The sequence below is a fragment of the Pteropus medius genome, unplaced genomic scaffold (assembly GCF_902729225.1).
Source record: "Pteropus medius unplaced genomic scaffold, Ma_sr-lr_union100, whole genome shotgun sequence".
Lineage (NCBI taxonomy): Eukaryota > Metazoa > Chordata > Mammalia > Chiroptera > Pteropodidae > Pteropus > Pteropus medius.
Window position 1 is genome coordinate 1,289,731 of NW_024344434.1, and position 16,478 is coordinate 1,306,208.

The 16,478-nt window shown below is 46.0% G+C and overlaps 1 protein-coding gene across 3 annotated transcripts in view; it reads right to left on the reverse strand.

The window, feature by feature from the left end:
* Positions 1 to 2,358: 2,358 nt before the first annotated feature.
* The window catches only part of STEAP3 (STEAP3 metalloreductase), a 47,025-nt gene continuing 32,905 nt past the window's right edge, over positions 2,359 to 16,478 (reverse strand). For all 3 annotated transcript variants that reach the window (XM_039872685.1, XM_039872687.1, XM_039872686.1), the window contains 2 exons: positions 12,504 to 12,668; positions 2,359 to 5,091 (listed from right to left, as the gene is read on the reverse strand). In XM_039872685.1, coding sequence (XP_039728619.1) covers positions 4,810 to 5,091; positions 12,504 to 12,668 — 447 coding nt within the window. In that variant the 3' untranslated portion in view covers positions 2,359 to 4,809. The remainder of the gene's footprint in view (positions 5,092 to 12,503; positions 12,669 to 16,478) is intronic.

The window sequence follows — 16,478 nt, forward strand, 5'->3', positions numbered from 1 at the left end:
AAAATTTAACTGAACTTTGCAAACTTCCTAAGAAACACGATTAGTATGTTTCACCTTAGACAAAAAAAAAATGTTATAAACAGTGTGAGGGTTTTTTTTGGCAGGAGTGTTAACCTTGCCATGTTTTCTCTGTTCAGCTGCCTTTTTTTTCTCCAACAATTATTTTTAACCCTTTCTTTGTCTTCAACCCTCAGAGCCAAACCTTCCTTCCCTGTCACTCTCAGCAGATGACATTGACTATGTTTTGACAAAGGATGTAAACATCATCAGAAGAGAACTTCTACACCTTGCATCATCAAAGCTGAACCCTCCCCTCATTGGCACTTATCCTTTTCTCCTAAATTTAAGACAAGCTGTCTCTGCTCTTTGCTAAAGCCACTGTGCTGATTCCCCATCCTTTTCTCTGATCTTCAACCACTCTTGTCTATCTTGTTCTTTCCCCCAAACATTTAAGTCATGTTCATGTCAGAATTATGGGGAAAAAACCCAACTCATTTATACTCCCCTATAGCTCCCCCGTTACCAATCCTCTCTCCCCTGCTTTGCAGCCTAAATCTCAAGAGTTGTTCAGGAGTAGTTTCCATTTCCTCACTTCTCGCTCATTCCCAATCTTGATTTTACTAACACTCTGTTGAAATTCTCACCATAAAGTTTCCATATTTCCAAATCCAGTGGCCATTTGTCTTCGCCCTACTTGACTCCTCCACAGTATTCAAGTTTCAATACTCAGTGCATGCATGCATGCATGTGCACACTCTCTTATCTTTATCCCTTATTTTAAAATGTCAGTTATAAAGATATTTAGTTGAATATCATTGCATTTCTTAAAAACCAACTCATTTATTGTACGATTACTTATCATAATTATTACCATTCATCTTTAGTACTATATATTTTAATGTGAGTTACTTTATGTCTACTTTATATTTCAATTAAGATCTTAAATTGATGTTTAAAAAATATACATACAGGTAGGTTAAAATATTTTTGAATTTCATTTTAGGTTAGTGAAAAGGGAGTTTCAACATGTTTGTTAGAAAAAGTTGATGCCGATCTGGCGGGACTGACTTTCTGCACTAGTGGTGCCAACTTCCTCTTTGTAAAGAGTTCAAAGAAGAGACCCAGTGTAAGAGAGCATCTGTACTTCCAAGGGCCCATTTCATTGCTTTTGGGAAAGGTTCAGCTTGTCAAATAGCTGAAAGATAATTCATCTCTTTAACTAATACGAGTTATTTTAGTTGTTCTTTAGTTTGTATGTGAGCTACCTGAATAGTTATTTTTCATCTATTTTATCACTTCTTTTTAAACTTAACTCTCCCAGTGTCATGTAGGAAGACACAGAGTAGAAAAACCAACTTCCAAGCACAATATGTATATATTTTTTTCTGTTGACAATTATTTGTGTTGAAGTTGTTTTCTGGCTGTAATCATGGGCTCAAAATGGCAAAGCCAGCTTTTGGTTACTTTTCCCAATAAATGGTTTTTAGCCATTAGATTGCTTTCTACACATGGGTTTCTTTTTTTCCTCCCTGCACAGGAAGACAGTTCTGGTTGCTTCAGTGGAAAAGCTGGACTGCATGAATGGTGGGTAGACTCTGAAGGGAGTTGTTTTCCTGATGAACCTAGGGCAGATGTGTGGGACCACCAGGGGGCACCCTCCACGGAGCACAGAGTAGATGGCCTTGGCTATGGTAGAGTCTTTCCTTCCTTCGACCTTAAGAGAACAAGGGGGTTGCAACACATGGGTAGTATGGGGAAGCATGGCTTGCCAGGACAGCCAGGGCACCAGGGTCTTGGGGAAGATTCATGAGGCAGAGAGATCTGGGTGCACTGGTTTCAGGGCTGTAGACTACGGCAAAGCAGACACAAAAGCATCCATCTAAGCTCTGGTTACTCAGAGTGTCTGAGAGTCAACACCATCCGTGTCACTTGGAAGCTTATCAGAAATGCACAGACTCAGGCCTCATTCCAGACCAAAGAATCAGAACCTGTATGTGAACAAGATTCCTATGCGACTCTCAAGCACATTATAGTTCTAGAAGCAATGCTGCTCTAACCTACATTCAAGGCCGCAGCCTTCAGACCACAGTGCAGATGCTGCTTCCTCCAGGAAGCTTTCCCTGGCCCCCTGCAGGCCTTGGATACTCCTTTCACATCCCCCTGCACTTTGTCATCTGGATCTCACAGGTTTCCTTACTGGCCTGTAGCTGTAGGTCTGCAAGTTTGCCCTTCCTCAGAGTTGAGCTCTAGCCCAGATCATTCTGTGCCCACCTTGCACAATGCCTAACTCAGAGCAAGCTCCAGTCATACAGAAGGCTCGTCGAGGTGATCAACACAACAGAAATAAAAGCCTGAAAGTCACAGAAGGTTAGGTGTTTATTTTCACTGCTTCTTAGACAAGTTCTACAAGGTAAAAACAGAACAGAGACTCTTTCAATGGCATACATTTTAAATGTCGACCTCTGATAGTGGCATTTAGGATTCCCACAGCATGTTGGTTCAGGCACTTTTGTACTCGGAGGCACACAGAATTTCCCAGGCTCTAAAGAAGTGACATACTCTCTTGGAGATGCTGTTGCCAGCTGCCTGGTGAGGTAGGGAAGAGCAGCAGCAGACACGAGGTCCAGACCAAGCCCATAGCCCACCCTGCCTTTCCTGAGCTGGTTATTCAGTTGGCAGGTAGGCAAGCCCTCTGTTGTACCTGTTCCTTTCTGCCACCCACCTTGGCATCCTTTCCTTTCTGAAGAGCACCTGCAGCAGGAGGTAAGCAGGAAAGGGGAAGGAGTACACTAGACTTTGCTCTGTGTCAGTTTGGTATAAGGAACTAGGGAGGATTGGACAAGAAAGGCAGCCAATTCCAACCTGGGTTGGTGATCTTGGGTGGGTTCCAGTTGCCCATGTTCTCTCTGTTATCTATGAGCAGGAAACTGCTGGGCACTCATGTTGCCAAGTAAGTCCTGAAACCTTTGCTTCGTCTGCTTCCTTTGCAGCCAGCCTCTCTGAGAGCCATGCTGCTCCATCGGAGCCAGTCTAGGAGACAAACTCCTGCCTCTCAGCCTTGGAGCAGCGGATGGAAAACATCTGCAGGAAGTGACAGCTTTGCCTGCGCTGCCTTCTCTCCATCAGTCACTAGCCTAATGAGATAGTCTTGCACTTGGCTTCTTTTCCCTTTTCACTAAAGGATCCTAATGTACTCCTCAGACATGAGCTCATGAGCCTCCCTGGGAGGCAGAGGCATCTTCTCTCTCCCTGTAGCACTATTTGCTCAGTCTTTGACCTCCGGACTCTCTTTGTTCCATCTTAAGATGCCCTCAGGCCCAGGAGACCTAAGAAATATGAATGCCCCCTCCCCGCATTTAGAGATCAGTACCTGTCTTATTGATGTCTTCCATCAAGACCTCACCCCCTTTGTGTACAAAGGTACTTTTTTGATGACAAATCACCCTGGTTCTGAGAGAAGCTGGGTGGGGGTGTTCGGCAGAGAACAACTGTCCACAGGGGAAGTGAAAACAGTTTCAGTATGAATCAGTGAGAGATGGAAGATGATTCGAGGGCACATGTCCTGTATCCCTGGCTGCAGTCCAGACTTTTAGGCTTTGGGGCAGCTGCGTTTCAAGTTTGTAGCTTTGATGGAAAAGACCCTCCCAGCTCTTCTGAAACTTGACCTTCCATTAGGAGAAACTTGGAGCTGGTGGTTTTCTGGGTGCTTAGAAAGCAGCATCTTTGCCAGGCAGGCAGCAAAGGATATTTGAAGAGCTCCCCAGTGTTTTTGCACAAGACCAGTTTAATGAAGACAATTAGTCCTCCAGCCCCGCCCCCCAGGTGGAGTCCCCAGAAAGGTTCAGCTGTGACACTGAGCCCTCTGCCTTGTGTTCCCCTCCCCCGTTGACTGTCAGAGGGTTGGATTTAGGCCTTCCTGGAGACATTCAAACTAATGATCTAAAAGGTGAGAAGGCACAGCAATCGAAAGGAAAGAATGGCTGGTTATCAGCAACTTAAAGGGGGGAAAGAGATTACACTTATTCTCAAGATGGGGTTCATTAGTGGCTCGAGAAAAAGGTGATTTCACACTCCTGCAGGAAGATCAATTTGCAGTCCTCAGTGTTGACTTCTGACTTTAAGGGAAAAAAAATCCCCCCAGCTTGGGGAGGATTAGGGGGAGCAGCTTCAGCCACAATCTCCCTCCCTGCCCGGCTCCCACCTGGGCACCGACACCAGGTTCCCCCACCCCTCCAGCTGAAGGCAGATGGGGGAGTGAGGAGCCGTACCTCCTGCCCACTGGCAACTCTTCAGCCTACCGCAGGCAGCTGAAGTCGGACTCCAGGCAGAGCCCCCATCTGCCCTGCCACTTTAGAGCCCCAGCTCTGCAAAAACTTTGGAAAGTAGCAAAACAGGGGTGGGAGACACAAGTGCATCGACTCCACGAGGTACAAGCCCCTCACTGCCTTTTCTGCACAAAAAACTTGTGTATATCTGCAAATGCCACAATAATGTGAGTTGCTGTTCTCCTGACACCTGGCACTTGCTTTTAAATCTACATGTCGAAACTCAGGGATTCAACATTTTAGCTAAGTAAGTATAATTGCAAATCCTGTTATATGAAGTATATATGAACATATATCACACACGTGTGTGTCATACTGAATATTACTGAATACATTTGTGCCCCAGGAATTCGGACCTCAGACCACCAGTTTGTGCACAATCACACCATACTGCATGATCAAGAAAAGAAACCCTGACAGGTTCGGGGCACCGTCCTGCCTGCATCTGGTTTCTGGAGCCAGGTACGGGTCCTCACACGGGTCCTCACACGTGGCTTGTCTTCTGAGCCGGGGCGTGGTCCATCGGCAGTGTGAACTTGACGGCGCTGTCCTTCTCCCACCCCCTCCGAATCTTGGAAAGTCTGTGGCTTAAGCAGGGCAGGAGGAAGAGACCTTTGACCAGGATGACGACGCAGGGCACCAGCAGCGTGAGCGTGAAGGTGGGGGGCAGGTAGAACTTGTAGCGGCTCTCCTCGAAGGCGCGGGTCCAGCCGTAGGTGAGTGTGTGCAGGGTGCTGAGCACCAGGGCCACAAAACCCAGAGTGGACTGTGGGGGAAAAGAAAGCTGGAGTGAGGGCCAAGGGACAATGGACACAGTGATTCTACCAGTGGCTCATTCGCTTGTCCGCAGAGGGGAAGGAAGGAGTGTGGCTTTAGCAGTTAGGGCTCTGGGTTCCAGTCCCAACCCTATCACTCACTCTCTGCGTGATCTTATTAGTACCTAAACTCTCTGAGCCTCAGTTTCCCCAACCAACCAAACAAACAAACAAAAAAACCAGGAATAATGCTTTTACCCTGCATGTATATAAGGATTGATTGATTCATGAGGATTCGATAAAAATAACTGTTATTCATACCTTTGGTGGCAGCCAGAGGATTTTAGATGTTCAAAGGAGTTTAAACACATTTTATTTGTTTCGTGTATGTTTTAATGTATATTAGAGTAACAAGTGTCTGTTTTCATACCACAATCATAATTTCACAGATAATCTTTGGCCTAAGGCCAGATAAAAAGGTGAATTGATTTTAAGTTGATTTAAAGATAAACACAAAGTAAAAAATGCACTTGGCACATGGATTTGGCATCGATAGGTGGCTCACCGGGGCCTGCAGTTTGCGTGACCTGATGCTGTATATAAAGCCCAGAACACCAGGAGGATGCTCTCTATGGGTGCTGATCCCTGACCTCCTGCCCACATTCTGAGTCATGAACACCAGGCAGAAAGCTTACCAGGATTACTCTCCCACCTGGAAGAAGGTTAACGACCATGGGGAGATCAAGACCATCACAAATACAAATAGAAACAGTCCAGGCCATCTTACAATGGAGCACCCCATCCCTTAGGCCATGTACAGGTCACTTGCAGCCAAGATGAGCTCCTTATGCACTGCCCTACACACACATGACTTTCTGTGGGGACTGTACATGAGAACAGATGGGGAGTGCTGCTCCATAACTCCAGCCTCAGGGAAGCTTTTGCATGTCAGGTTTCTTGAGGACTACAAATTAGGCACTCTAGATTCTACTGTTAGTGCTGGTCTCGACTGGTATTGACCCTGAGTGAGTCATTTAATCAGCCTCAGTGAGAAGTAAATGATTCCAAAAGCTAAAGTCAGAGATATGGGGGCAGCGCTGTGTAGACGGAGCATTCTCTAGCCCCCAGACAGAGAACAGAAGACACCAAAAGTTAGGGCTTTCCGGAGGACAGGGAGGAGAGGCACACGGCAGGTCTGATTGATTCCACTGAGGAACCACTGAGAGATTTGGGGCAGGAGAGACCTGTTTTATTACATAAGAAATGAAAACAGCAGTAATCCAACAAGCAATGAACACATATGCATTTTCTATGAGGACGCGATGCAAAGGTTTCGTTGAAATGTGGCAGCATGGCGGTACTTTAGGGTGCTCTTTCATAGGCTGGTTTTGAGCTTTCCAAAGAAGCTGAAATTGGGCCTCCTGAATTTCCTTCCAGCCCAGCTCATCAGCACCAATACAAGGCTGGGTAAGAGAAGCTGTCTTGTTTGCATTCCCCTGACACTTTTCTAATTGGGTCTGATTCTGCTACTGTGCCTAGTGTTGGGGGAGCTTTGTTTGTACCTGTTCCAGTACAAACACTAGGATGGTGAACCTCAGTAAGTAGGAGAACATGGTTTGGAAGAATTGCTTGTAATGCTTTTATGAAAAATAATACTACACATTTTCTAATTCACTGTAAGTTCATAGACAGGTTCCCAAACACAACGTTTTTGACCCCAAATAAAATATTAGCTGTCAAAGATCCCCAGTCTCTACCCTTCCTAGCCATCCCTGGCAGTTCTTGGTTTTGTGACCACATCAAGGATCTTTTTATCCCATCCTCAACAACTTCCTGGCTTAACACAGCCCACTGGGAAAGGCCATGATTGGCTCTGCACCATTACCCAGTTACTTCATATGTCATATTAAAATGGTCAGCCCCCAAATGGAGATCTCCTTGACTGTGAGTCACATGCAACCAAATTTTCGTCCCTTCTGGACATGTCTATCAAGAATTCCAAATCTCCTGGCAAGTTCTGAACCACGCCAACATTTTCTAAGTTCTGATCTAGTGATGCTGAAGAAGACTGAAGTTAAAAATGTCCCCAGCACTGAGGAAATACTTGCAAATAATATATCAGATAAAGGATTAATGTCTAGAATGTATAGAGATCTCCTAAACTGAACGAGAAAAACAAACAGACAAAAACAACCCAATTCAAAAGGCAAAGGACTTTAATAGAAATTTCTCCAAAGAAGAGAGATGAATGGCCAATAAGCACATGAAGAGATAGATCTTCAACATCACTAATCATCAGGGAAATACAAATCAAAACCAGTGAGAAAGTAGACTATCAAAAACACAGAAAATAACAAGTGTTGGTGAGGATGTGGACAAATTGGGAATGTGCAGTTAGTTAAATGATGCAGCCACTATGGAAAACAATATGAAAGTTCCTCAAATGATTAAAAATAAAACTATCATATGATCCAACAATTCCACTTCTGGGTAGTTATCCAAAATAATTGAAATCAGGGTCTTGAAGAGATATGTGTACACCCATGTTTATAGCAGCATTATTCACAGTAGCTAAAATGTAGAAGCAACTCAAGTGTTCAGTAACAGACGAATAGATAAAAAAAAGTCTGGCATATGTGTGTGTGTGTGTGTGTGTGTGTGTATACACATAAACATATATATATGTATATATATACACACACACATATATATACATATATATACACACACACATATATACACATATATATATGTATATATATATAAAATGAAATATTGTTAAGCCTTAAAAAGGAAGGAAATTCTGACATATGCTATGACATGGGTGAACCCTGTGGACATTATGCTAAGTGAAATAAACCAGTCACAAAAAGACAAATACTATATGATTCCACTTTTATGAGGCACCCGTGTAGACAAATTGAGAGACAGAAAGCAGAATGGTGGTCGCCAGGGGTAGGAAAAGGGGTAATGGAGACTTATTATTTAATGCACACAGGGTTTCAATTTTGCAAGATGAAAAGAGCTCAGGAGAAGGATGATGGTGATGGTTGTACATTATGATTGTACTTGATGCCACTAAACTGTATACTTAGAAATGGTTAAGATGGTATATTTTATGTTTTGTGTATTTTACCCACATGCCCCGCCCCCTGCCCCCCCACACGCTGAAACAGGGGGCAGAATAAGGTACCAGCACTGACCATCAGAAATAAATCTTGAACGAGCCCGATGACCATCCTGATGTTCCCCAGCCAGCTGCCTGGCAACAAACCCTTACTCAGCCTACTTGTGTGGATTTATGGAGTTTGCCGAGATGGCTACAAAGTGCCTTTTACCTCTGAGAGTTTATTAGTCTGAGACTGTGGTTTTCAAATCTAGCTACATATTAAAATAACCTGAGAAGCTGGGAAAAAATATTAATGCCTAAACTCCAGTCCCAGAAATATGGATTAAATCAGTTTGGATTAGGACTCAGGTATCAGTAGCTTCTAGAAATTCAGTGATGATGAACTATAGTACAACCAGGACTAAGAATCACTAATTTAAAGGCTATCACAACCTAAGCACTTCTGACTTCAGGTTAAGAAGTTCTCGTGGCCATTTGTTGGGGAGAAACTGGACTTTTCTGTTCCTTTGACAAATATCCACTGCGAGCCTCAGTGTGCCCACAATCTACATCATGGGGCTCCCCATATGCTGCGGCAATGAGAACCCACCCAGGCTTAGGATCCTCACCCTGGTGGCCCTAGTGAGGCCTCAGTACCTCCCTCAGTGATATGTTCTGGGGCTATCATCCCCAACCCCTAATATGGAGAGTGATGGATCGTGCTAGGCATGTGGGACATACACTGGGAGTATGGAGATGCTGCTCGCATCCATACATCCTCATCCTTTTGCCACCCCAAATTCCATGGTGACAGGTGGCAGGAAGCCCCAGCCTGAGGCAGTGGTTCGCAGAGAGTGCTGCCAGCCAAAGCCAGCCAGTAACAAAGGGCCTTGTAACTTTCTAATCCCAATGGGAGCCTGGAGGATTCCAGCAAGTTTGTTGTCCTAAACTCTATCCTTGGGAATAATTTAAAAATCCCAGAGCAGCGAAAGGGGGCCGAAAGGAAGGGAAGAATCATCATAGGGCCGTTTAATACCCACCCTGCCCAAGCTAGGGCCGTTTTTATTACACGTAACCTTCTTAGCAAAAAAGAAGCAGCCAGGTCCCTCAAGCTCGATTACTGTGGCATGAAGAGGCTTTGGACAATTGCTCACGAGGCTGGGTCAGAGCTCTCATTATTTCAGGCCAGTGGCTGAGTGGGCAAGGTCACAGGAATTTCCTCTTCCTTTGGGGCAGAACCGAGGTGCTACGAATTGAACCCTAATTTCTCTGTCCAGATGATCTGCACAACCAACCTGGGTATTTCGCAATCTAATGATGTTTATTGGCTTAATTAGGAGCAGTTACCGCAGCTAAAACCAAACCAAAATAATAACACCGCCACCCAAACAAACAAAAACCCAAATTAAAAACTTTGAAAACAGCCTCAGAAACAAAAGGATGAACATAAGTACAAGTCACCTCTGTGGAATGGACACACTGTTTTGATAGCTTTTAGCTAAATAAATCATTAAAGACTCAGGGGTCAGGCCAGGCCCATTGCGAACCATGGCATCTCCACAGACAGTTTCCAAGACTTGCTGCAGTCCTGTGTGGTAGGGGAAAGAAATGGGGTCCGGGTTGCTCCTTACTGGCAGTCTCCTCCTCTATAGGAGAAGACTTCAGCTTAGGTCAGAAACCACACTATTGGGTGCACATATTGTGCATTTTACATGTCCTCAACTCAGCTCCTCCCAATGACCACAGGAAGTGGACATAGATATAAGTGAGGACACAGATGCTCTAAGAGGCAAAAAAATCAGTCTGAAGGGCTGGAAAGTGGTGGTCTTAGAACCGAAACCTATGTCTGCTGGCTCCAAACCCAGTCCCCTCCCCCAGAAGTTGCCACGCTGTATCATGTATACCTGAGTCACTCGAGGAGCTGGCAAAAACTGACTTTCAGAGCCATACTGGGCCAACCCCGGGTATCTGAGTCCATGGGTTGGGAATGGGCCTGTGTATCTCTATTTCTCCGAAAGAGTTCTGTGACTTCAAACTTTTTTGATGGCAGCTCACAGTAAGAATCACATTATTGCCCAATACACAATCAGGAATACCACATATGTATAAATGCCTACTGAATTGACATAGCTGAATAAATATCTATCCTTACAACATACAAAGCACTCCGATGTTTTCTTTTCCATTCTATCTTATTTAAAAAGCTGGCTGTGACCCATTAAAATGATTTCATGACCCACCAATGAGTGTCAACCACAGTTTGCAAACACTGACCCAAACCATTCTCATGCCCAGGGTCAGACTCCCTTAGCCCCTCTCTCACTGCCTCCTACGGAACTCAGAAGTGGCTAAATGGTAGAGCTTAGTCAGGGATAATGGAAATGAGGCCACATACCCTAAAAATGATAGCAAAATGCCTTTTATCTTTCTTTCACACATAATCTCTCCCGGTGGCTCACAGCATCCTTGCAGGGCACTAACTCCATTTTACAAGAAGCTCCGGGAGCCGATGTGATCTACCCACAGTGGCAGAGCCAGGACTGCGCTCCTGGGCACTCAGCTGGTCTTCTGCATCACACTCCTTGGGGAGACAGAGCATTTGTTTTTGTGGACAGAATGCGGGAATTTGATTTCCACAAGTAAAACCCTGCCTTTCTCCCCATCTCTCAGCCTTCTAACCCCCCTGCTCTTGCAGTGGCAGGAGGACTTTCGCATTTGTCTTTCGACTCTTCAATATGTAAAGCAGGGTACTGCCAGCCGCTGAGGTCCCGGTCAGCTTGACTAACAAAACCAAATCCTCTGGCTTTCCCAGGTAGCCGCAGCTCGACTTGTAATCTGTGGCTGCTTAAGGGAGCAACTTTCTGGTGAGGGGAGCAACCTGAAGTCTGTTTTAATTGTGGATAAACCATGTACCCTGGGATACTCCAGGCAGGAACATGAAAATCCTAGATTTGGATGTGTGACACATGAGGATTAGCAGCCAATAAATAAAATTCTTTTTCACTCTCTAATGCCAGCATGTGTCGGCCCTGAGCACTTCTCCAGGGACCTTCTGAGATGAGCAGAGCCAGTGAGATTCAGAAACAGACACTTAAAAAAAAAAAAAAAAGCACAGCTCTTTTATTCTAGGGTACGGAAGCAGTCCCAATCAGGGACAATTAATTTGGATTACATAAGAGCATTGTACCATCAGTATCCCTCTTTGAATCCTGTGCTGTGTCCTTGCTGCACAGAGAAGATTTGCAACAGATTTCTGTTGACAGTGGAGGTGGGTACGATAGCTGTTCTCTGCCCTGACACAACAGTGGTGGCAGAATCCAGTATTAGTCAGCACCCATCCATGGGAGGGGATGAGTTAATCCGCCAACACTGGGGAGCTGACCACGTACTGCGTGTGGGGAACAGTAGCAGATGCCAAAGAAATGTAAAAAATGTCCCTGTCCCGATTGTCCTTATAATTGAAATGTGGCTATGCCTGTCTTGTTCCCTATTGCATCCCAGGCCTAGCACGATGCCTGGCATGCAGTAAGTCTCAATCAATAGCTACTGAGTGAATAAATGCGCAAAGAACCTCATGTCTCTAGTAGCACTTCTCAAAGTATGTTCTGTGGCCCGTAGATAGCTGTTATCTGAAAGAGGCGGGGGGAGGATATTAATGCTCAAATAAGCCTGGTTAACAAGGTCTGTTGTTATAGATGTTATTAGAATCTCTGATGTGCCAAAGCGCATTATGACTCTCTTGAGGGGAAGCAAAACTTTACTCAGGTTCATTTGACTACAGACCTCCTTTTCTCTGGATTTTTTTTACAGCGACGATGTCCTTTGGGAAATGCTGTGTTTCATCCCCCATAAACTGATGATCCCAATGCTCACCTCCTGTCTGCCCTGCCCGAATCAAGGGGTTAAAGGGACCAACAGGACCGGGATGAGAGTAGGGTGCTCGATGATGCACCAGGCTCACCTACCGGCTCATGGATCCTGGCTAGGACAGCAAGCTGTTTAATGACTGCATATCATGAGATTTTGTTTGGGAAGCTCAAGAATTGTAGGAACTGATACTGTTTAATTCAGGATTCAGCATTCTGTTGTCTAATATTTTCTCATGCTTATATCTGGCTTCCTCAGATGTCAGGAAGATGAGCTTATCCCAGGTAGCCCCTTTATCAGGAGATTTGGATGGGCTCCCGAGGCTTGGAAGTGGTCCCGCTGTACAGATTATCAAACTCGAGGCAGTCTGCAAAGCGGAAGGGGCTTGCACATGAGGCGAGGCCAGAGCCAAGCTGAGGCTCACCAGCAGAGGCAGACCTGCTTTACCTGAACAAAGTTAAACTCCCTCCAGTTGAGCGAGTTGGCAATGGACGGCAGCGAGGTGACAGCCAGCAGGGATAGCACGCCCAGGGCCAGCACTCCCAGGGACAGATATATCTCCATTCGCCAGACGTTTTCTTCAACCCAGAGGTGACTCTTGTTGGTCAAGACCTGATGTGCAGAGGAGGAAAACCATGAACACTGTAGCAATGGTCGGTGCCCTAGGCTGCGGGTGAGTGAATACCTTAGGATGCAAGACACAGAGAAATGACTAACATTTCCATCACACATAACATGTGCCTAACTCTGTACTAAGCTCTTTAGGTGATCATCTAATCCTCACAACCAGCCCACGAGGTAGAGGTCGCTCTTATCTCCATTTTACAGAACTAAGAAACAAGGCAAAAAGATCAAGTACCTTCCCCGTAGTCACACTCAGCTAGGAGATGGCAGAAGTGGGACCAGGACCCAGGCATTGTGCCTCCAAAGGCATGGGCTCCCTCCTCATAGCTTTCACAGATATGCCTGGGGCCAATCAGCCAGATGGTCACATGAGCCAGGTAAGAGTCAAAGAAGTCAACAAGATATACAGACCCTTCAAACATGAACATATCACTCAGTTTTTTTCTCGTCCCCAAACCCCAAAATGAGAGAGCAGGATCTCTCTTAGCTCAGATTCCCTTTGGCCAGATGGGCTCATGCTTCTATTGCCTGCTTATTCTCTCAGATCCTTTGCCCTCCTGATTCACCCAAGTTGCCTGCATCACTTGCACCCAGGGCACACGAAGACATACACAGACACTAAACCTGTTAACATTTCCTGACTCAAAGCTCCCAGCTTCCATCTTCCCACACAGCTCCTCATTCCTGTCTGAAGCATGTAGCTTTGGCTTACCACCGCCACTCAACACACTGACATCCACTTACCAAGCAGACGAGTGGGCACTTATAAAGCACCTACTGTGTGCTGGGCCCAGGGCTGCAGGGAGCAAGGATATCTGTCCTCAGAGAACTCTGGAATCCCCCACTGAGCTCTGAGGACACATTAAGAGGGATCCCCGTGGGTCCAGAGATTTCTACCCTCTCCCTCCCCATCTGGAGTGTCCTTGCGGCTGAATTTCCTCCTAGCCCAGCTGACATTCACATGTACAGCGCACACACAAGAACTTTATCAAGGTCCTTCCATTAGAACCATTTCCCAACTACACCAGGTAGCAGAGTTCCTGGAAGTCCAGGTGTTCTCTGAGAAACACCATGAAATACTGGTACTTTAATTCTCCCGGTAAAACAAGGAAGAGTATTTTCATTAGGAAATGTGACAGTGCTTTAGTAGGCAGGCCTCTGCTTCGCAAAACAGAATGACTCATACAGGTTTTTGAGAAAGTATTTCATCAGGAAAAAAATAACCCAAGCCTAGTTAGCAGATATAATATTAAAAATGAATCTAGTGGGCTGAGCAAAAATGTTTGAAAAGCTTATGAGAGAAAGTTTAAAGAAACCGATAAAATGCCATCCATTGGGTACTTTTCCTGCAATTTGAGAAAAATGATCGCCTCTGTTCTATTTTAGGGAAGGCTGGCTCACTTTGGTGTTTTCAAGCCTCAAAAGAACCAGGAGTCTGGGGACGCAGAGTCTCAACCTGACCATGAGTCGTGTGTGACTCTGGGCTTCCGTTTCTCTGCCTGAGAGAGCTGGGTGAGGTCATGTCTACCATCCTAAGACTCTGCTAGTGTACAAACGAATGTCAGTATTAGCTACAAGGGTGTGGCTGATATCACCCTGCAAAGGGCGGAGAGGGCTCCTGTGTAACTGAGCCCAAACAAGTCTTATACCTTCACAGCATCAACAGCTGCTGCTCACTAAGTCACCTCCTCCCTGCAAGTCATTTGTTCTTCAAGTATACTTCATTAGTCACTGCTTTCTGCATTTCGGTAAGATCAGGCAGTTAATGTCACAAGTCAGAGTTTGGATTACGCACATACCACATTTGCTTACAGAATGTCTTGTTTTTTTCCTCTAACATTTCCACTCTGCAGGGATGCTGGGAAAGGGTGGACAGAGGAGGCAAGGGTGGAATGGGTGGTGAGGAGCCTGCACAGGAGGGTCTGGATCCAGCCACCTTCAATAGCCTGTGAGGTTCTTACCTAACCTGAACCCCAGCGCTCTACGCAGGGCTCCCCAGTGACCAGTGTCACGCATGGCTGCCTGGAACGTACATAACTCTCCATTCTCCTAGCAATTCTCCCATATTTAAAGCTAGCCAAGGCGGCCGCTTTGAGAACGACAAGGAGTGTTTGTCAACAGGGAAGAAACGGTGACATTCATGTGGGGTTTCCTGTCCCTGTAGGTTACAGGTTAGAAGCTGAAGGACCCAGGGCCAGGAGGACAGGGGAGCTGCAGCATTAGTCCTGCTCCATGTCCCAAGGGTGAGTGGTGGGTGGGAAGAGGGTGGTGCCTACTACCAGCCAGACCCAGAGAAAGGGAGGGCAGGATATGGACGAGGCAGCCTGTGGTGAGGGAGGGCAGAACAGCCTTGCAGTTCCAAAGCCTGGATTTCAATGCCAACGCTGCCCTGGGGACAGTCATGGGACCCTTCCCTGGCTAACAGCACCACTGTCTCTTGCTGTGTTATTGCAAAGACCAAGAAGAGGATGTTTGTGGAATGAGTAGCATGTGACTGGCACTTAGTAGGTGACTAATGTAAGTTGCTGGAGTTGTTGTTCCTAATGGCAACTGGACAGTTAGACTAGTCCTTGCCCCAATTTCTACACGTACTCCTTTTACACGATGCCTGGTATTGGCTCCGTGGTGGCCAAGTTAACAACGAGCAACTCAGGGAACACGTGCTGGGAATCTGTATAGGAATCATGGGCCTCAAGGGGTAGAGGCCCCAGTCACAGAACCCTTGAGTCAGGCAGCAGACATGCAAATGAGTGATTACAAAGTGATGCAAAAGAAAAATCACAGAAGTGTGGACAAAATACATTTTACAGAGATGAGCATGGGGAATGAAGGAGATAGGCTGAGAGGGCTTAACAGAAGTAGGGTTTTGAGGGAGAAATAGGAGTTTGTTAGACTGTCAAGGTTTCCCAGCGTGGGGAGCCTAGGGAAGGAGGAATGAGCTTCGCCCATTCAGAGGATAATATGGGACCAGAGTGTGATGTGTCGCAGGAGCAGTGGGGAGACGAGGCTGGGAAGAGAGTGCTGCTGCACTGCCAATGGTCTGTTCCTGCCCCGGGGCAGTGGGGCGTCACGCAGCGACATGGTCAAACGTGACTTTTAGACAATTCTCTGAGAGCCCAGACTAGATTTTGGACAAGAGGGAGAAGAAAATAGTGTGTGGGTTAAACATTTTCTTTGATCTTGATCTTGAAATGCATTTCTTATAAGAACAAGACATTTAGCAAATCAGAAGGTGCTATACAAATAAATATTTGTTATTGTCTCTGATAATGCCATAGGTAAATATGGTCAGAGAAGTTTTCTCTACAGCTGGTATATAGCTCTGCCTCCAAGTCTGCAGACGCAGGGTCTTGAAGGAAACCTCGCAGAAAGTCTCTTGTGCCTTTGCTAACATGGTCGTTTTCCCCAAAGGGTGGTGAGTACTCGCCCACTAGGAGGCCCTGAGAGGGCAGTCCAAGGGCCAGCTGGGAAAGTCACACATCAGACTCCCTGGAGGCCCTGCTATTAGCAGGTGAATGCATAGCAGCCTCTGATGTACATTCTCAGAGCCTGAGAACGTGGATGACCCACAGACTATCCAATATCTGCTTGAACACCTCCAGGTTTAGGCAACTCACCACTTCTGGGTTGCTCTGCTCTGTGTTAACTACATCTTCCTCTAACCATCCCCGCTCCCTGACATACCCACGTCCACCCTAGCTCTGCCCTCCAGAATTCTGCAGAACAAGGTTAAGCCCTTTTGTGTGACAGGTCTTCATTGTCTCTGAGAGTGATCCTGTCCTGTGGGAGTGATGGTTG